We start from the raw sequence: 22488 nt of genomic DNA, 5'->3' as shown, positions 1-22488 counted from the left end.
CTGTAATTTCCTGGATCCATTTTTTTTCCTTTTTTGAAGATGGGAACTACATCAGCTCTTTTCCAATCCTCTGGTAGTTCCCCAGTCCTCCAGGATCTTTGAAAAATATAGTTCAGTGGTTCTGAGATCACATCTGCCAGTTCCTTGAGAATCTTGGGGTGTAATCCATCTGGTCCTGGTGATTTGAACTCATCTAAACTGGACAGGTGCTCACTTATCATTTTCTTGCCTATCTTAACTTGTGTTTCTATTCTGTTTTTTATGGAACTATTTTTGATAGCATGGTTTGTTTTTTCCCTTTGTGTAAAGACAAAAAATGAGTTAAATAGTTAAATAGTTAAATAGTTCTGCTTTCTCCCTGTTGCTTGTCACCTTCTTGCCACTTTCACCCACTAATGGACCAATCATTCCTTCACTTTTTTCTTGTTTTTTACATGTTGAAAGAAGCTTTTTTTGTTATTGTTCACTTTGGTCGCAAGCCTTAGTACATTTTGAGGCTTAGCTTTCCTCACTTCATCTTTGCAGGCTCTGGCTATTTGCTGATATTCTGACTTAGTTATGTGCCCCTCTTTCCACTTTCTATACTTGTCTTTTTTATCTTTCAATTTGTCAGAGAGTTCTTTATGCAGCCCATTTATGAAGATACTGAACAGTACTGGGCCTAAAATGGAACCTTGGGGTACAATACTGCCCTCTTCCCTCCTTGTAGATGCAGTTCCAGTAAGGGCTACACATTGAATGTGGTTTGTCAGCCAGTTACAAATCCGTCTATTTTTCATGGAATTTAATGACACGGTAGAACTAACATTATTGTTCAAAAGATTTTATGGATTAAATGCTAGGATTGAAAGAACAGTGATCCTCAACAAACCTCTGCCATGGTAAATTTTTTGTCAGACCAGACCAGTCCTTGTGAAGATGCACATCACTAAAAGCAGCAGTGGAAGAAAACCCTGGCCATCCAGTCCAGTGAGTTTCATAAATGCATCCAACTGTGATACAAAATGGTGAACCAGATGGCCTAATTCCATAGAGCTCTTTAGATATTTTAAAGATAACCCATCTGACGAATCAGTCACCTTACTCATAAAATACACCCCCTTCCATCTCAAGATCAAAAAATTAGTATGGAATTCCGTAAGTACCAGGTCAAGAAAAAAAAAGTCCACCCTTCTTTTCTATGCCCTTTTTCAGCAGATTTCCCACCAGCTTATCCTACCTGGAATTGTTCATCTGTAAAGCTATGACCTCCTTTTGAAGCAGTGCAAGATCTTGCTGCTTGCTCTGAATGTCTTCCTGTAGTCGCTGCTGCTCAATCCGCTGCCATTCCAGCTTCAGCTTGCCATCATGGAGTTTTGAATGTGACTCAAGCAGAGCCTTCTGCAGCTGCTCCAGCTCTGGAAATTGAGAGAGGTATCTGAGGTGATCTTGTAATATATGAATTTATTAAGGAAGTCTTATAATATAGAGATATATTTGTTGGCATAAGAATGTTGCTTTCTAGATGTTTGGTCTCTCCAAAAGCTGAATTTTACAAGTTCTCTTAAATTGATATGCTAGTAGATAACAAAACTAATGAATAGACGCTAGTCATTAAAGGAGCTCAGAATTCAGAAGTCACTTGCCCTAATGGTTGGACATAATAAAACTTTACTTATAAGAGCAAAATAGAGCAGGCTTTTTTAAACTAGATTTTTATATTCAGTTATATGACTCAAAATACTAAAGACTGAGGTCGTTCCATACTTAAAACCTTTGCAGCAAAGGTTTTATAATGAAAATGAAGTTGTGGCAATCACAATCACTTCATCAAATTATTGTTTTTCATTGGCCAGACTCTCTAGAAATGTCTAATAACTTTTGATTTTAACAACTTTAATAACCATAACTTGTGCTTTAGTAATGTCTAATGTGCTTATCAAAACTTGTTGCCATTTGTAATCTTATTTACACCATTAAAGCATTTTTCCTGTTGTTGAACTAGGGGATGAGAATGGGGGGAAGATCTAGGTATTGCTGACAGCACATGCATGTTATATCTGACACTCCAAGAGCAGATGATTCTGCTTCTTTCGCACCATTTCTCTTTGCCACTGAGGTGAGATATATTTCCAGTTGTTCCCGCAAACGGTCATTGGTATAGATGGACTTCTCTAGACACTGCCAGAGACTTCGAATCTCAAACATGTGTTCCTCTAGAAAATCAGCACCTATATTAATTCAAAAACAAAGGGTGCAAACAAAATGAAAAAGAGAATCATGATAGTGTTCAGAAGGTAAGAGCTAACTTTGGCACCTTAAGAAATTCATTAAAACTTTTAACGTCATGATATTATCATGCATTCTATCCCTAAGGGGAAAAAATACCCAAAGAAACTCTTGAAACTGATTTCTTATGTGTTTAGCTCTTACATGTAATGTCCTAAGTAACTCAAAGGATCAATTTGTTTATGACCCAGAAGACCTCAGGATCCAAAGAGATCTTGACATACTTGAACAATGGGCCCTATCCAACAAAATAAGTTTAACGTGGAGAAAAGCAATGTTTTATATTTAGACAGGAAAAATCAAAGATTTAAGTACAGATTAGACGAGACCTGGCTCAAAAACAGTAACTGTGAGAGGGACCTTGGAGTCCTAGTGGACGATCACTTGACTATGAGCCAGCAGTGTGCAGCAGCAGCCAAAAAAGCCAATACATTCCTGGGTTGTATAAACGGAGGCATAGAATCAAGATTACATGAAGTATTAGTACCGCTTTATAAAAACCTAGTAAGACTACACCTCAAATAATGCGAAGAATTTTGGTTACCATACTACAAACAGATGCTGAGGCCTTGGAAAAAGTTCAGAGAAGAGCAACTGGAGACTAAAACATATGAAGGCTGCAGGACTTGGATTTGGCTAGTTTAAAGAAAATAAAAATAGGGATGACATCTGAGATGGTATAGGTTCTCCTGCTTGAGCAGGGGGCTGGACTAGAAGACCTCCAAGATCCCTTCCAGCTCTATTCTATTCTAAATAATTTCTCACATATTCACCAAAGGGTAGAATCACAGAACTTACGTGAGGGTTTATGTGTAGGAAGGGTGGGTGGGCAACATGATGCAGAGGCAAGTCCCTCCTGAGGCTGCCTGCATGGATGAGTACGTGGGGGGATGCAGCTTTCCTCCAATTGTTCTTTGGATTTAGTCTTCCAATTAGCAGTATTTTCTACATGAAATAAGTGAGGAACATGGTGGCAAGGATGACGGCTGTTTTTGGAAGAGATAATTTTGCCACCTGCAGGAAAAATGCCAATAAATTATTCTGTTTTATTGATGGCAAAGTTGGAAGCCAAGGTACAGATAAATTACTAAAGGAGAGATACATATCATGCCCGCTACCACAGACAAAGGAACATGCAGTATATAGCAGTATCTATACCAGTATAAATATAACACACTTTTACATTGTACACTGCCCAGTCACTTTTTGTGACATGGACGCACATATAAATTTAATAAATAACAAACAAACCTGGAACAAAGAGGATTAGGGAAGGTCCTATGGACAAATCTTTCACCACAGCATAGGCGTATTTTGAGGGGTATCAGAAATTAGAAAGTATCAGTGCATTGGCACAATTCTACAGGGACAAGCCCTGTTTTTACAGACAATTATTATTATTATGGTTCATCACACAGACGGCCAGATATTTAGACTGGACTTGGCATTTTTAATCACCAAGTTCTTCCCAAGGATCTTGGATAGGCAGATGTCTATGTTTGATGGTGTTAAAGTTATTGCTGCCGGATGTAAGCTGTTTCGAATAAGGCTGCCTTTTGCAATTGATTTTGTAAATGCTGATGATGTTCAAGTGGTGCTCCACAGATGCTTTGGGATTGCACCCAAGGTGTCTATTACTACTGGTACTATCTTTGCTTTCTTTTGCTACAGTTGTTTTATTTCTATTTGAAGGTTTTTGTATTTTATTATCTTTTTCTTCTATTTTTCTTTGCCATTTTTGTCTTTGTTTTCCACAATTAAATCTGAGGTCTCTGTCTGTTTGAATTCTAAAGATGACCTAGATGACCTCCAAGGTCCCTTCCAACTTCTACTTCTTCTTCTTCTTCTTCTTCTTCTTCTTCTTCTTCTTCTTCTTCTTCTTCTTCTTCTTCTTCTTCTTCTTCTTCTTCTTCTTCTTCTTCTTCTTCTTCTTCTTCTTCTTCTTCTTCTTCTTCTTCTTCTTATTATTATTATTATTATTATTATTATTATTATTCCCCAGAAACTTAGGTTCTATTACTTTCTCTTCTTTATGATCCCACCAATTCTTGCTTGCAGGCAAATGGTATTTCTTGCAGATCTTCCAGTGCACCATTGTTGCTACTTTGATATGCCATTATTTGTAGTCAGACTGTGCCATCTTCTTGCTGCAGCCAACCGGGTAGTCCACTCTTTATGAAGCTTCTTTGCAGAGAGGGCACTTGCTGTCTTGCTATCTTCTCAATTCTAGCTTTGTATGCATTTGTTCTTAAGGCTTAGTCTTGTGCAGCCAGAATTATCCCCTCTTTTATGAATTATCCTTGAATTTTCCATTGCCAGGTTTGTTATCTACCTTGCCTGCTAGTGTTGTTTTTTTAATGTACTGGCCGTGTAATACTTTGTCTTCCCATGGCTCTATTTTTGTAGCCCAGATTGGACTCTCCAGTATGTAGCAAGGCTTCCTGGTATACTAACTTCAGTACATCTTCTTCACTGTTCTTCGTATGTTCTTCCAATGCCCATTTTTCTTCTTCAACCATCTGATGTGCCTATCTTCCTTGGTAAGTAGATTATTATTAAATTTATTTGCCATCCATCTCATGGTTCAAAGTGATACTTGTCAAGTTTCAGTAATACTAATGCCTCACAGACTTTTTACCAGGAGATGAAATCAAATTATCAACAATGGTATTGGTAGGTAAAAGAAATTAGATGCAATCAGAAAACATTAGTTCTGGTTCCTTCTGCAGAAGAATGAGTAATTCAGTTGTGGTAGTAGGACTGTGTTCAGAATAACTTTGCTTTTGAAAAATAATACAACTTGGAAATCATTTTTATTATAATTATAATAAATACGTTATAAAATTCCATACATTCCATATATCTGAAATTGGCTTCCAGTAAAGTCATAATTTTCTACTTTTCATTCTTCAAGCTGAAATTACTTTATTTTCATGGTTTATACTTGCTTTATTGCCATTGATGATATATACTAACAATGGTTGTGGTTTTTAAAATCCCATAAGGTTCAGCTTTGTAAAACTAATGAAATATTGAAAATATTTATTTATTTAATTCTGTGATGCTTCTATATTCCATATCTATTCACTTTGTGTTTTATTTTTCTTCACATCTTTTGCCTCTTTTTTGTTTCTTTTTTCCTTCCTTTCTCAAAAATGTTTCATTAAAAGCGTTTTAATGATCAGAAACAAATAACAGGACATCAGAGGCTGGAATTTCTTATAGAGCATGATTCCTGGAATTTTTTGCCAGAAGAGGTCAATAGGAAATATTTTATTTTCTTGTCATGTAAAGAAGTAACATATTGCATCTGTATGTACATTTTTGTTCTTCCTATATGTGTCTGTCCGACTTTAGAAGCCCTGGGCAGAATGGTAATCAAAGAATGAATTTAGCTGTAGTTGATGCATGGGAGACTCTTACCAAACCCTACATAAGAACAGCCTGCTTTAACAGAATCCATGGACATGTATCTGTTTGGGTGTGTCAAAATGGGCAAGATGGCGGAATGGGAAACTTATGCAAGGCCTACCCCTTTGTGTGTGCGTGAGAGAGATGTTAATGCTTGTCCAAAAAAGGCAAAACCTATATTGCAAATCAGTGTCCACCATCATCATCCTCTGGAATGGGGTTCCCCCTGAGATCTGGATGGTTCCCACTCTGCTATAGTTTAAAATGGCTCTTCACCCAAGCCTTAGGTACTGGGTTTTTTCCCATCTAGTCTGTTTCCCTTGTATCTTGTATCTTTATCTTTTATCCTTTATTGATTTTATTATAATTTCTTTAATTGTAGTCAGCTTCCAGATTCCTTGAGAGTTGGAGTTTAATAAATATTATTCCTTTTTTTGACCCACTCTCATCATGGATGTCAATAGCCTTCAGGATTTTTCTTTTAATTAATGAGAAGTTAGGGCATTAACCTTTTGGTACTGCAGTAGTAATCTGACTGTTTAGTTCAACCTCTCTATCTTAAAAGGGGCAATTAAATACTTTCTTATTCACAGGAAGATATATCTGCTCTTCCAACCCATTGTTCTCTTTCGGGAGGGAATATACATGTATATAGTAGGAAAACAGTGATGATCACTGAAGGTCTTTATACAAGATCCTTACCCATGATTCACTTAATCAGAGTATATTCAATCCAGATTTCTGGATTTATACAACATATACATGCTCAAGAATAGTATCCATATAGTATGGTAGCCCAAAGTGTGATTGACTAGTTTGTATTTTAGTGTCTTGTGCTGCAATGAAACATCAAAGTCATGTAATTCATGTTCACAGAAACCAAATTACAATTAAGTTCACCACAGCCTGGCAGTTTTGCTAAACTGTTTTTTAAAATTAGTTTTATTCATTTATAATATAAAATGTGAAAATACAAAAGCAAATTGTCAGAACTCCAATGCATTTTGCCTTTCCTATACTTTCATTTTTCGGATTCTGCCATTCTAATGTGGGGAGGGGACATGAGTATTCTGCAGTGTATTGCCTTTGCTTTGTTCTATACTCTTTGAAGTATCTTTCTTGGTGTGAGAATGGAATGTGCCTCTGGCCATCTACCTTATCTCCAGGCGGAGGGAAGAAGACACAGAAAAACCTGACAGCCTTATTGGTTCTTCTCTCAACAATTTGACACCTATGAATTGGCTTAATTTGAACCAGCCAGATGGACAGTTGGGGTGGGGTTTGAAAGGGTTCTTTTAATATAACGTTTCACCTGGGAAATCTTCAGATCCTGCCTTACTATCCTGCTGTGAATGCCTTCCAATAAAAGTTCCTGTTGAGACAATGCAAGTTTCAAAAGTTCTGCTTTCTTGGGAGGCTTAATTGAGGCAGGTCCTTACACAAATAGTAGGGGACAACCGTAAAAAAAGGGAAAACAAAAATGGGTGAAGAAAGGGAGAGAAAGAAACAAAAGATATTGACTTCCGACTCTCTCTGTTGCAGTAAAATCAGACATTAAAATCAAATCTCAACTTTTTACATTTCTATAGTAGTATGCACTAGCCATTTCTGTATCGGCAAATCAGTCTAATCGGTAAAACACAAAATCATATCATTTTTTTCCACCTCAACACAAAGTCCAGAAGCAGTTTCCAAGTAGAAACAAAAGTACTTATGTTCTTTTATCAACACAATTTGGCCAGCTCTGCTAATTCCATCTACCTTTTGTAGCCATTCGTCCATGGTAGGAATCGAGGAATCTTTCCACTTTGGGGAATAGAGCAATCTTGCTGCCGTCACCATATATAAAATCAGAGTTCCATTTTTTTTTTCCAGTTCTCTTTCCATTAGACCCAGGAAAGTTTCTGGTTTAGTTGTTATGTTCACTTTAAGAATTTTCTGCAGCAGTTTTGCTAAACTGTTGACTACCTCTGATCAAACTATCTGAACTTCCTCATGGAGCAGAACAATATTAATTCCTTCCATAGAAGCTCCAAATAAATCACACCAGTGAATTTATCTATGATTTTTTTATCCCCTCTATTATTTTTTTTATAAATAATATAAATAACTCAACTTTTTTATATAAATAACACTCCCTCCTCTTTTCCCTAACAATGAACTTGTGAAGAAGGCTGGACTGAGAGAGTGACTAGCCCAAGGTGACCCATCCGGGTTTCATGCCTAAAGGTCTAACACTCACAGTCTCCTGGTTTCTACACCAGCACCTTCACCACTACACTAAACCTGCTAAGCTGTATTTTATATTTGGAACCTCTAAAAGGTCAGCCACAAATCACCAAGGAAAGAAGCAAACAATGGTCTATGCTATCCTTGGCAGTGATGAAGGTACCATGCAGAAAAGGTTAGGCACATCATGCAAAGCTACATGCCAGATGGGGTGCTGGGCCAGGAAAGCTCACTTTCTCCAAGTTGTTTCTGTAGCATGTGCAACTCCTGCTGAGCCTCAGTCAGGGAGAAGGCTGGCGTTCTGCAGCAGCCAAGCAGGGGCCTTGAGCATGAAGATGGGGGTCCGAAAGACACGCAGGAGGATGGTTTTGAGTCCAGTGAAGCCAAAAGCAAACCTGTTGGCTTGGACAAGGAGTCATCATAAAAGCCTAGAGATGGAAAAAGAGGAGAAACAAAGAGACTGGCAGGTTAAATTAGGACATCCTGAGGAAACAGATTGTTCCCAAAAGATACAGATTGTTAAACAGAATAACGTTTCCTCTTTTTTTAAACGTGGTGGTAATTATGAATACTGCTGAGCCAAAATTTAGATGAGCAGCTAAGAAGGCATGCTGAACACTTTTTAATAGATTGTTTAAGATAAACCAAGAAGAAACAAAAGAAGCAGCTTATCTACCAGTACTAGGTAAAGGTAAAGGTAAAGTTTCCCCCGCACATGCGTGCTAGTTCTTTCCGACTCTAGGGGCCGGTGCTCATCTCCGTTTCAAAGCCAAAGAGCCAGCGCTTCTCTGAGGACATCTCCGTGGTCATGTGGCCAGCATGACTAGACACCAAAGGCGCACGGAATGCTGTTACCTTCCCACCGTAGCGCTCCCTATTTTTCTACTTGTATTTTTACGTGCTTTCGAACTGCTAGGTTAGCAGAAGCTGGGACGAGTAACAGGCACTCATTCTGTTATGCAGCACTTGGGATTTGACCCGCCAAACTCCCGACCTTCTGGTCGACAAGCTCAGAGTCCTAACCCACTGAGCCACCATGTACAGCTATTTCTACACACATCACCATTCATTGGGAAGGATTTTCTTTTCCTTTTTAAAATAACAGTGTGGTGATAGCAAGCTTATTTAGCATAGTTCCTGCAAGCCGGGCTGTTAGTAGAGCCCAACAGCACTTCAGGAAATGAAATTGGCAGCAGTATGCCTGCAGGCAGCCCAATTACTGGTCAATTCTGCCTGCTGCTTAGTTTTGCCTTTTTTAAAGTGCTAAAAGCATCCAGGCAAACCTTAAGGCACAAGGCAAGGATGTCCTTTATCTCCATTATTATTTATATTAACACTGGAAGTATTGAACAGAAATATCAGGCAAGATATAGAAATTAAAGGATTGGAGACAAAAGATGAAAAATATAAGCTACAAGCATTTGCAGATGACTTGGTTTTCAAATTGGAAGAACTGCTTGAAACAAGCACTAAACTTAAGGAGAAAATAGAAGAATTTGGAGAAGTGGCAGAGAAAAGACTAAACTGCTAACTAAAAATCTAACAGAAAAGCAAAAAAAATCAATTAGCAAAAAACAAACAAACCTTCAAATAGTTAAAGAAGTTAAATATTTGGGAATTTACTTAACAGCAAGATGTGCAACAATAAAAGAATTATATAAGATTGCTAAAACAAATAAAACTGGATCTGGAAAAGGGGGAAAATGTACAACTATCAATTTTGGGATGAATACCGTCAAAATGAATATCCTACCAAAACTACTTTTTTATTTCAAACAAAAAGGATAAAAAATGAGAATTTTTTGATGAATTAAATGCATCAATATTGAAATTTATTGGGCAAGGGAAAAAGGCTAGAACTGGATTGAAAATGTTAGAAGAAGCGAAAGAAAATGGAGGCGTTGGGCTACTAGATTGGGTTTTATACTATCAAGCAGCTGTACTAACTTGGTTAAAAGTGGATAACCCTTAGAAAGATTAGATTATTATACCTAGAGGGGCATGATCTACAACTTGGATGGCATGCCTTTGTATGGTATGGGAAGAACTTTCAAAACCACTAAGAAATGCATTGCTTCTGACATGGGAAAAGATAAAATCAAGAATTTATATGAAAATACCAGGATAGAGTTTGACAATGGAGGTGTTTGTACACCCAAATTTAATTATGAGCAACTTGTGACCTATAAAGATATTTTGTATACAGATGGGAAACTACAAACTAAACAAGAATTGGAAGAACAGGGCATAGAACTATCATGCTGGCCACATTTTCAAATGCAAATGAGATATGAGAAAGATGCAAAAATATATGGTTTTTACAAAGATCAGTCAACCTTTGACCAGATACTATTGTTATCAGATTGCAAACTGATTAAGAAACTGTAGTTTTCTGTTAAATTTAGGAGCCTTGGTGGAGCAGTGGGCTAATGCCTCCTTAAGTAAGACCAGCTGCCTGCAATTAGTGCAGGTTCGAGTCCCACCAGGCTCAAGGTTGACTCAGCCTTCCATCCTTCCGAGGTAGGTAAAATGAGGACCCAGATTGTTGGGGGCAATAAGCTGACTTTGTAATAATGCCGCTTGGGGTGTGTGTCAAAGCCCTAACAAGCAGGCATATACATAGAATGAAGGCTACTGCTAAGCTTGTAAGCCGCCCTGAGTCTTCGGAGAAGGGCGGGATATAAATGGAATTAAAATTAAAAATTAAATTAATTAAATTTAAAGATGGAAGGTGAACAAGTTGAAGAAACAATGATAATGAGCAAAAAAAAATGGGCACAAGGTAAAGAGAAAAATGGCAATACATATGGGAAAGAAACCATAAAATAACAAGAGCAGCTACTTATAAAGAAAATGTATATAAAATGTTCTACACATGGCACTTACCATCAGCAAGATTAGCAAAAATGTTTAAAAATATATCTAGCAATTGTTGGAAATGTAGACAAAATCCAGGCACGTATTACCATGTTTGGTGGACATGCCCTAAAGCAGGGCTTTTCAACCTTTTCACTCATTGTACCACTTTTAGGATATGGCAATACCAGTCGCCTAGCAAGGTGTCAAAAACGTGATGACCAAAAAAAAAAAAAGAAAAGGAAAAAAGTGATGAAGTACAGGTAGTCCTCAACTTACAACAGTTCCCTTAGTGACTGTTCGAAGTTACAATGGCACTGAAAAAAGAGCCCCCCAAGCCACAGCTGAGCAAGACACCTGCCTGACCGGTGGCGCTCTTCCTCCTGTCCGAGGTTTTCATTGTTGTGAGCATTTCTGTTGAGGATTGGCAGCAGGGGTGGGGTGGGGTGGGGGTGTTTGGTTTTTATTCTTCCCCCCCCCATCTGCTGGGTGGTTGCAGCAGGTTTTGGTCACTTCACATGACCCTGGGACACTGTGACCGTCATAAATATGTATCAGTTGCCAAGCATCTGAATGTAAATCACAAGACCATGGAGATACTGTAACATTCCAGCTGATTGGCACTTCTTCTAGGCTCAGCAGAAGTGCCAGGATCAGCATCAAGCTCCAGCTGGAGCCTGGTTCTGATCCTGGTGCTTGCACTGAGCCTTGACAGCCCCGAAGAAACGCTGATCAGCTGAAAAGCGGCACTGATCCTGGCGCTTCCGCTGAGCCCTGACAGCCGTGCAGCTCCAGCCATCTCTCACTCAGGCTTGTGCAGTGCTGCCACCGGTTCAGCTCAGTCCCCTCTTCCTCTACCAATTTTCTAGGATGGTTGCGTACCACCTGCCAGGTGCCAATGGTTGAAAAGCCCTGCCCTAAAGCAAAGAACTTTTGGTCAAAAACACCTAGATGGCTAGAGAAGATGACAGGAAGATATGTAGACTATAAACCAGAACTATTTGTGTTAGGTATAATTTCAGAAAACTGTGATAACAAATGTGTATACTTAACATTACATGTATTAGCAGCGAGAATTACATCTGCTCAATATTATAAAAACAAAGAAATACCATCTGAAGAAGATATAATTAAGAAAATTCTGGACTGTGAAGAAATGGATAGGGTCACCTTGAAAATGAAAGGGAAACAAGATTCAGAATACTTCCAAACATGGGAAATTTTTTATAAATGGTTAGAAAAATGGAATAAACGGTAGGAATGGAAACTGTATTACTATTAATGTTAAATATGTAAACCCAGACAACACGCTTACTAAATACTGGTTGAAGTTTAAAAATTAAAAAGGAAATACAAAGGATATACTAAGAAAATCACCTGGAAAATGTTTTCTTAGTGCATCTACAAAAGAAGCTTGTTAGAACATTGATGAAATATATGAAATGGGATAAAAATAACTGAAGAAAAATCAAATCCTACAACAGTATTTGATTGAATTAAAGATTAAAACTGTTAAGAGTAAATGGAAGGAACATAAAATAGATTTATCTGACCAAAGTTAAAGTATGACAATTTTCTGTCATTTCTGGCCACACGTTATTGACTTCCTGCTGACACCAGGATTAAATATTTTGTTTTATTGATCTGCTTATATATAAGGGAGGGATACGGGATGAAGAGATATGTGTCAGTAAGCTTATAGGGGTGAAAAGTTTTTAAATTTGTTAATACGTGCTGAACATTGGAAGTAACTGTCAGGCCTGCCTTCAGTACACCTCGCTTTGCTGGCATCCTGCCATAAAATGCAAGGGAGGAGAAGAGGCAGATACATTAGAAACTATGAGATGCACCCAGGAAAACAAATGACACTATTTTTTTTAGATGCTCAAAAAGCCTTAGATAATGTAAGCGGGCAATTTATGACACAATGAACTGCATGGATTTTGGAGAAAAGTTTATGAATGTAATTAAGAATATATCATAAAAATCAGCAAAAGTAATTGTAAATGGGGATTAGATAGAGGTTTAATATAAAGAAAAGCACAAGACAAGGATGTCCGCTATCCCCATTGCTATTCATATTGACCTTGGAAGTTTTGAACTTCTACTGTATTACACCTGCATTTGGAATACAGTAGTTTAAAGTATGTTTTAAGGAAGGTATTATTCTTTATTTATTCCACTTTATTTTACTTTATTTTCCTCTCCTCTTCTCCTCACTTCTCCCCCTTCCTTTCCATGCTTCCCTCCTCCCCTCCCCCTCATCACTCTTTCCTATGTTTTACTCTTCCTGCTATTTATTTCCCATAAAGCTACATTGAAAGATTTTTTTAAAAAAAAAAGATTGATGATCAATTCAGGTTCATACTGTTTAGTGTGTAGTCCATACCTCTTGAAGCCTGGCTGGTAAACTGCAAGGAATGTAGGGAGCAGTTTCTTGAGGCGCATTCTGTTGGAACAGTGTGGGATGTAGCTGTAGCAGCTGGGCAAGTTGGCTGACCATAAACTTTGCCAGATTGACTGCTAAGATCTGTTTGAACCACAGAAAAGGGAATATTCATTAAATTTCCGTACAGAGAATAACACAACTAGTGAGAAGCACCAGGCTTCTGAACCAGAGATACAGGGTTCTTTTGTCAAAGAAGGAAAGGAAAGAAGTCCCTGTAGATTTTACTCTGCTAGTCATTGCTGAGTATAAGAGGTGGCACTCATCTCTGTTTTGAAGCCACAAGCCAGTACCATCCAAAGATGTTCCTGTAATCATATGGCCATCCAGAGCACTATTTCCTCTTACTCGCATTTGCATGCTTTTGGACTCCTAGGTGGGCAGGAGCTAGTCAAAGACAGGCCCTCAACCTGTCATGCGATGCTTGGGTCTTGAACCTGAACTGTCAGCTTTCCAGATGAGAAACTCAAGATGCTTAACCCCTGAGCCATCACACCACCCTGATTCAGAGAGAATCTTCAGAAATCATGAATATGCTTCCTTCTTACCATACATGCAGTGTTGACCATGTACATCCACACTGCAGAACATTAAGGAGACAGCTGAGAAGTACAGTAACTTAACAGAATACATAAGACTTAACATGAGGCCCTACTTGTTAAGAAGGTTACAGAGGGTTGCCCTTGATTCTAAGAAAATCTTGTCCAGTATTATAAAAACAGAAGTGATGCCACTGATAAGATTACAAAACAATATCAGATTTTGGAACTCCACATATGGAAAGGGACCATTCACTACGACCCATTCACCACTGCCAGTTCAAAGCCACCAACTCACCACTGACAACTGGCTGCTTCCAAATCACTGCAGGAGAACTTCACAGAGCAAACTCATTGCAAGCAGCTGAAGGGAGAGCCAGGTGGGCAGATGAGTAAGCTAGTGGGCAGAGCTGAGTGTGTTGGTATGGGCAGTGAAGAGAAGGTGGCAGCCGGGGGGCTTCCCATTTTTACACTCCCCACCACTGCCTCACTGGGGTTGAAGCGTCTGCTGCCGTGGCAGGCTCAGAACCACTGCCACTGCCATTGCTCCAAGGCCAGTATGGTAGCAGCATCAGCAGTAGCTCTGAGTGGCAGGTCCCAGTCCAATGTGGCAGCAGCAGGAAATGGGAAAATGGGAAGATTCAGCTGCTGCCACCTCCTGGCCACCTGCCCCGACTGCCACTGCTATCCCCAGCATCTTCCACTCAGAGCCTACCGCAGCGGCACTGGCACCAAGGGGTTTGAAAATGCAAAATCCCCAGCCACTGTGTTATGTGCTCTGCCCACCTGCTTGCCCATCCACCTGCCCAGCTCTTCCTCCAGCCACCTGTGGCGAGTTGTCCCTGTGGCGTTATATTGTGGCAACTTGGTGGGAATGAATTGGCAGAGGCGAGCTGGTGGTGGCAAGCTGGCCATGGCAAGCTTACTGCAGCAAGTTGTCCTTTTACTAGTCAAAGATAAGTCGATAAGGAAATAGTAATAAGTAATTAGATTTCTTCTGGTTTATCAAGTAAATGACATAGAAAGAATTACTGCTTATGAGAATCATAGGGCTGGGAGAAATCTTGGAGGTCTTCTAGTCCAACCCCCTGCGCAAGGCAGGAGTCTTTATACTATTCTGGGCAAATCTTTTATTGAAAACCCTCAGCAACGGTTACAGTTTCTCTTACGTGCCAAACCAGATTATATACCCCCAGATCTTAAGTTCATACCTTTGTTTAGAACATTGTAGACTTGGCCTTCACTTATATTATTTTCACTAAAGGCATCCACATCAGAGCAGACCTCTGGGCCATCAGAGAGGAAGGAGATGTTGCTATGGGAGCAGGGTGACTCAGAGGTAATATGGCTACTGGAAGGGGTCACTGAGCGCCCTGGCAGTTTTGCTTGGAGAATTTTGATGGATTGTTCTTTCTGGAGCTCCTTGTTTATCCTGAGGAAAGGCAAACCTTGAAGATTACCAAAGATATTGATACAGCCCACTTTTTCAGTTTTAGGATATGTACTCCGTCTCTCCCCCCCTCTGATTCTGTGATTTTTGATCAACTCTCACAATCTGTAAGTGAGCTAAATAATCCCATGAAGAATATTAGGGTTCACTGCACAGTCAGCAAGATATTCAGACTGTTTTTGGCATTTTTGTGCACCTATCAAATTCTTCCCAAGGACATGGGATAGGCAAATGTGATGGTGTATGTAGGATTATTATTATTGTTATTTTTTTTAAAAAAATCCCATTTATATCCCGCCCTTCTCCAAAGACTCAGGGCGGCTTACAATCTAAGAAGCACAAATCAATGTGCTTAGCAATAGCCTTCATTCTATGTATATGCCTGCTTATTAGGGCTTTCGCCCCCCCCCAAGCGGCATTTTTACAAAGTCAGCTTATTGCCCCCAACAGTCTGGGTCCTCATTTTACCTACCTCGGAAGGATGGAAGGCTGAGTCAACCTTGAGCCTGGTGGGACTCGAACCTGCACTAATTGCAGGCAGCTGGTGTTACTTAAGGAGGCATTAGCCCACTGCTCCACCAAGGCTCAGTTATTATTATTATTATTATTATTATTATTATTATTATTATTATTATTATTATTGTTGTTGTTGTTGTTGTTGTTGTTGTTGTTGTTGTTGTTGTTTTTGCTATAAAGGATTTTATACTGGTATGGAATAGATTCCAGCACAAGGAATTCAATAAATTGAGGTGCCCTGTATTTAATGAAGAAAGATAACTGTTACTTGATAATTTGAAAAGGGAGTTTTTCTTGAGGCAAACAACTTGGCCAAAAGGATAATAAATAAGTAAATACAAATGAATACTTATCGAGTGGCAAACTATATAGCTTCATGGACTTCATACAAACTACACAGAAAAATGAATGAAGGTAATTTGGATAATTCCAAAATAAGCCCGCATTTAGCAATCCATAATAATTACCTCATAAGCAATTCATGATCTGTTTTGTCCTCCATGTTTAGATCATTTCCTAAAAACAGAATTTTTTAAAAAGTTAGTGATTGTACAGCTTCTCCATCACGGGACCTTATTGATCACTTGGTATGCAATTTAGCCTCCCCATATGCTTCTTTTAGTGCAAAATTAAAAACAGAGAAACATGGAGCTTACAGAATAAAAAAGATTCCATTCCAATGTTTCCAACTAGCTTCCTTGTTAATTTTTAAGTTTCTCATATAGTGTGCCCATGATTCTATAGTTTTCTCCATAATCTATGTTGGACATAAAGGTTGGACATGCGTGCTAGTCGTTTCCGACTCTAGGGGCCGGTGCTCATCTCCGTTTCAAAGCCGAAGAGCCAGCGCTTGTCCGAGGACGTCTCCGTGGTCATGTGGCCGGCATGACTAGATGCCAGAGGTGCACAGAACACTGTTACCTTCCCACCGTAGTGCTCCCTATTTTTCTACTTGCATTTTTACGTGCTTTTGAACTGCTAGGTTGGCAGAAGCTGGGACGAGTAACAGGCACTCACTCTGTTACGCGGCACTCGGGATTCGACCTGCCAAACTGCCGACCTTCTGATCGACAAGCTCAGCGTCCTAACCTACTGAGCCACCACGTCCCTTTCATGTTGGACATACTACGACCTTATAAAGCCTAATTGTAAGCCTGCTTTGACCTATGGTTCCATTAGCTGCTTTGGACATACTTTTGTTAGGCTTAACCTAATGAAAAAGTGGATAAGTAACTCCCAGATTGTTAGGTTGTGTTTGTGTTTATGGGATTTCCCACTTTGCTCTATTATTGAGGGGTGTGTGTGTGTGTATGTCCTTGTATCTGAGTGTGTGTGTATGTGTGTGTGTGTGTGTGAGAGAGAGAGAACATTAGTTTTAATTCCATGTTTCATAGTTATGAAGTATCGTCATCTTCAAATAGTCAGCATCCCTCACTCATTTAGTTGACATCCCGGGCTGAGGCCAGAAATTCCTACCCTTGTTTTATGGAGTTTAATCAGGCCCTAAACTCTAATGCGAAATAAGTTCCCCATATATCTTTCAATATCTCTACTGAGGTATCTGTCACTGACATTAAATTTCTTTCTGTAGCATTATAAAAATACTGTTTTTCAGTAAATCCCTCCATAAGACAGAGGTCACCAAACTAGGATGTGGACAACTTTTCAAGATGTACAAGATGTACATCTTTTTGGAACTGTACTCTTTATGTTATAGTGCAGAAGTACTGATGAAAAAATCTATGGGAAATGTATTTCAAAAACCCAAAAATAAAGCTGATTTAAACTTTGTCTGTGCCTATTGAACTCACCCTGGTTCAGTTTTCTGGCCAATCGGTCTGCCAGTTGGTTCCCTTCTGCAAGTTGCTCACGGAAGCTCTGACCCAAGTAGTAGTCAATGTCAGTGCCTCGTAGAAGCTCTTCAAAGGATTTGATGGTGTCCTTGAAGAATTTGTTTAGCATATGAGACACCCCTTGTCCCTCTCGCAGCAGCTGGCGCAGATGGGAGAGCTCCCGAGCCTGAGTTTGGACTAACGAGTCATATTTCCTTGGGGAAAAGAGAGCAAACCAAAGTTATTAAATGATCCAACTTCAGGACAAGTAAGAAACAAGGATTTTTCTGTACACTTTGTCCCATTCACCAGAAGGACATCCATACCTGAAGTATCTCATACATTCATCATAGAGGGCTGAATTCACTTTCTCATTCTGGAGTGAGTTTACAAATTCTTAAGCGGAGAATGGATAATTCAGAAATGATTCATATATTACATAGCATAGTGTTTTATATTAATTTTATCTAGTACTTATCTTGCAGTAGTTCTCATGCAGGGAACTATTGTTTGGAGTTACCAGAAGAAAGGAAGCTAGAGTAGAGACTTAAACTGCCCAGTGAAGTTTAGTTTGATCATACCATCTGCTTGAATATGTAAAAGCCAACCTCTTAATGTAGGTGCTTTATTGGCCATTCTGATTTTGCAGAAACCTTTCACCAATGCTCTGTCAGACTTAGCTGATCATATTTATCCCTGCACCCTGGAATGTCCTACCCCAAGGAGGCTGTACATTTCAATTCCTCTGGCAAAAATTCCTTTGGCTTAGTCTCATTCAGATGAGCTTCCAACAGGGACACTCTCTGTATAAGTCTGGCCAAATCTTTGTTGGGCTGGAGACTTGGTGGGCAGAAAGTTCCAAAGCTGTCAGATTGCCAGCCTTCATCTTCATCAATCATACTGTGGGAAGGTGAATTGCCCAGAGTGTAGCCTTGCTTCAATTGGAGTGGCTGATCTCCCATAGAACCATAGTCGCTGGTAGTGGATACAGAGTGCACACAACTTTGTAAGTTCTGAATAACTTCGTGGAAGCTTTGCAATTGCATCTGGAGGGCCTGAATATGCTGGCGGAGAACTGGAGCATCATCACATTGGCTGACACCCAGGAATGCTTCCTGTTTTGCCAGTTTCTTTAGAGGGGGCTCCAGTGATTTCTTCCAAAAGTTTAGTTGCTCATCATGATCTCTGCATTCTGAGTAAAACAAAACAACAACAAAAGACTAAGAATTAGGACTAAACAAATAATCGAGGCTTCCAGGCTAATTGAGTTTGAATCACAGCAAATTCCAATTTTCTGTATCTCTTTTGTTTGTAAATATCTACAATTTGCATGTACAATGATGACCAAAATGGAACTTTGAAATATGTTTTCTGTACCTTCTTATATTAAGAACTCTTTGCTTAAGATTGTTTAGGAGTCCTTTATAAGTCAAACAATTGAAAACATTAAGGATGGCAACCAGAGGAACATCTTACATTACCAGGGCTTGTAGCCTCCTCCCTGTCAGCCTCATTTTCACTTCTCCCACAGGTTTCATAGCCCAGGTCTTGAATTTCCACCTGCATCTTCTTGTTATCCTGCTGTACCGTAGGTTCACCTGTCACAATATATGCTTCAGTTATTTTCCGTTGCTCTTCTGCCAGAAATCCAGATGCTCACAAGATATTGCATGCACACTATTAGTTTGGTTTAAATCTTAGTAGGAAAGTCCAGCAAAAGACAGGAATTGTTAAATGAGGTTTGGAAGACTCCATGTGCACATACTTATGATTAGGTACATTAAAAAAATTACCATGATAGCAAATTTAGTGAGATTATCCAAAAAGATATTCATGATAGAACCACTAGCTACCACAGATATCTGCCTGTTCAATAAAGAAACTACACAGGTGGTCTGGAAACCTCTCCAACTTTTTATGTGAAGTGCTTATATGTATGAGGTGGCTGATTTATGTTTTTCAGCTTTGTTTAATCTACTATGAAGACCCACTGTTATGTAAACAATTGCCATTCCAGAAAATTCTACAGGAAGGAGGAAAGATCTCTTGAAACATCCCCCTATTGCTGTGCAAGCACTGGACTTTTTGAAGTTTAGAAATTATTTGGCCACATTGCATATTGTGTTTAAAATGAAAGTAGTATATTTTTTAAGACTTGGATTGAATCTAATTATATAATTTTTTTAAATAAATTTTGGACATCCCTAGCTGAAATATCATGTTTTGTCAACTCCGAAACAGGAAAATATCTCATTCATTAAAGCTATCAACCACAATAGAATATTAACACAATTTCCATGTACAGCCTTGCCATTTGTCCCTAGAGAATCTCATTACCAGCAAAACATGTGATACCAAGCAAACTCAATATGCAGATCTTGGGAATATCACCATTTTCTAACCTTGGGAACATCTTGGGAATATCTTGGAAATGCTATATGAATACCATCTGAATGCAACCACCTATTGTATTCCATTCTACATGCAATAAAGGTATTTCTATATAAAAGGTGTTTTCTACGAGTTCAAACTATCTGGAGAGATCTGTTAATGTTAAGGAAATCTGCGTATTTAGACCATAGAGGTCTTATCAAGAGATTAATTAAAGTACAACAGCTTTGATCCAGAATAATCTGGATGTGAAGCTGGCAAGAAAGCTTTGTTATGGGCTCCCTCTTTGGAACTCAAGAATACATTCCTTTGGTTTAAGGAGGGACTAAGCAGCTAAAACAACAATAAAATTAAAATATTAATACTAAACAACACCCCTCCCCCCAAACCAGCAAACAGTACAAATACTTTGTAATTTATCTCTGTTAAATGTCATTCTGTTATTTTTTGCCCATTTCTCAAAACATTTGGTATTAACTATTTAGCCTAATTTTATGTCATCTATGCATACTGTATATTTGATAAGCAATCCCTTCATATTTTCATCCAAGTAATTAAAATATTGAAGAACTATTCAGCTTATCACTTTGGGTGGTAATTTTACTCACTGAGTAGGGCTTTTAATTGTTTGAGCTGGGCTATCTGTGCCTGGATGATGGCTTCTGACACCAAGAGTCTGTCTTGTAATTTGTGACACTGTTGCCTGCATTGGGTTTGTTTGGACTTCTGGACAAAACCACTTGATACTCTGCCTTCTTCAGCCTGCAAGAAGAAACATGAATGCTTCAACCATCCGAAGAAATGGCCTGATAGATGTGGGTGGGCTTTGCATTACTTGGCCTAGAAGATATATGGTTCAGGCCTGCCATCTTCAGCATCTTTCGCTTCACTGGCATTCAACCATAAAATGCAAGCAGGGGGGGGGAGACAATTGGGGATGTAAGGCATGGGATTGAGCAGGGAAAGGGGAGGGAGATGACAGAGTGACAGGAAACAGAGGTTTCGATCTGGACTAGACAAGCTGATCAAGGACGAAGCCTGAAAATGGTATGTGAAACAACATCAGAGAAGCACCAACCTTCAAAGCCGTTCCCAAAACATCAAAAACAGATACTATTGGACACTAATGGACTGGTCAAGAGGCCCAGGTGGAAAGGGAAAATTGCAACTTTTGTGTGGGAATACTGAGATCCAGCTTTGCTTTTTTCTGTATGCCTGACTTTTGTAAAAGAACCTTTCACTTCAAGAAATGGAGTGGAGGATCTTTTTTTCCTAAACATCTGAGTCAGGACCAGCCTGACAGATGGATAATGTATGCTGTACACTTGGTCAGGCAGGGATAGTATTTTGCAGACCCCCATCAGCCAAAGAATTTTGACTGGCAGAATCTAGGAATGGAGCCTTTTCTGCCATTGCCTCTGCCTGGTGGAACATGCTTTCTCCAGAGGTGAGGTGGGTCCCATTCTTTCAGCCTTCTGGAAAGCCATAGAAACATGGCTCTTTGCCCTTGTTTGGGGCGTGTAATTGAGATGGCAACTGAGGGGTTGGTTGGTGCCCTGATAGCCCTTTCTCCCACCTTATGAGATTCTTAACATCTCTTACATCTTTTAAATTATATATTTTTTAAATCCTTTTTATTATTTTACTGTACAGATTCGCTTTGCCAGGGAGAAGGGGGTCTTAAATATGAGAAAATAAATATTCTCTCAGGAGGGCAGAACAGGCATGGCTAAAGTAAGCAACAGCCACGGCTATTTTAATTTTTTATAAAAAGAATATTACATTTAATTTGCACTAGTTTGTTTACAAGTAGAACTTGGTAAATGAGCAAGGGTTTTGTTCACTACTCAAATCCCCTTTCCAACAATAACTAATAACTAATGGGATGCCTATCCTGGACTTGCTAGACTCATGCGACAATACACCAGCACGGACTTGTACGCCCTCAGGGGTGCCCCCCTCTCCTGGGTGCGACCCGCCTCCTTAAACACTCCTAACCTCGATGACGGGCCCGAGTTTTGGGACCCTGAGAGATGGCTGGGCAGGGGCAGGGGCCGTCAACACAAATTTAATAGAAGGCCTCTGATTACTTTTTTATCGAAATTTTTTATGGGGTTAGGGAGAGGGGTGGGAGATAGGGGTTGTCTGGCTATGGGGGGTGGCCAATCAACCATGGCTCAGGCCAGACTTGGGTCCGACCGCTCGGGGGGAGAACGGGGTATGGTTGTCTCCGGGGCTCATGAGCGGGTCGTGGGATTACCGATTCCCACGACGGGGAATGGCAGCAGGTGGATAGACAGAGGGCCGTATCGTTACCGGGAGGGCCGTCTCCGCTATTTGCAAGCGGTGAGGCGCTCCGACCCTCTGCCTCTTCCTCGAGGTTCCGGGAGCGAGGATGTGCAGCCTCCTGAGCTCCGGCTGGTGTACCTGAATGCCAGGTCCGTGGTTAACAAAGCTCCCCTCGTTAGGGATTTAGTTGAAGGTGAGCACGCGGACCTGGCTTGCATCACGGAGACTTGGTTGGGCCCAGAGGGTGGGGTCCCTTTGGTT

The 22488-nt window shown here is 39.7% G+C and overlaps 1 protein-coding gene across 5 annotated transcripts in view; it reads right to left on the bottom strand.

The window, feature by feature from the left end:
• The window catches only part of PDE4DIP (phosphodiesterase 4D interacting protein), a 116115-nt gene that overhangs the window by 3537 nt on the left and 90090 nt on the right, over nt 1–22488 (bottom strand). For 4 of the 5 annotated variants that reach the window (XM_081323242.1, XM_081323243.1, XM_081323239.1 and 1 more), the window contains 11 exons: nt 20547–20700; nt 19029–19145; nt 18265–18739; nt 17527–17762; nt 16183–16231; nt 14961–15181; nt 13154–13294; nt 8142–8336; nt 3067–3282; nt 2079–2210; nt 1220–1397 (listed from right to left, as the gene is read on the bottom strand). In XM_081323242.1, the coding sequence (XP_081179368.1) occupies nt 1220–1397; nt 2079–2210; nt 3067–3282; nt 8142–8336; nt 13154–13294; nt 14961–15181; nt 16183–16231; nt 17527–17762; nt 18265–18739; nt 19029–19145; nt 20547–20700 (2114 nt within the window). The remainder of the gene's footprint in view (nt 1–1219; nt 1398–2078; nt 2211–3066; nt 3283–8141; nt 8337–13153; nt 13295–14960; nt 15182–16182; nt 16232–17526; nt 17763–18264; nt 18740–19028; nt 19146–20546; nt 20701–22488) is intronic. The other variant, XM_081323241.1, reaches the window with a different exon arrangement.

Source organism: Vipera berus (genome assembly GCF_964194415.1).
Source record: "Vipera berus genome assembly, chromosome: 3".
Taxonomy (NCBI): Eukaryota; Metazoa; Chordata; class Lepidosauria; order Squamata; family Viperidae; genus Vipera; species Vipera berus.
This window is presented reverse-complemented; position numbering and strand designations above follow the sequence as displayed.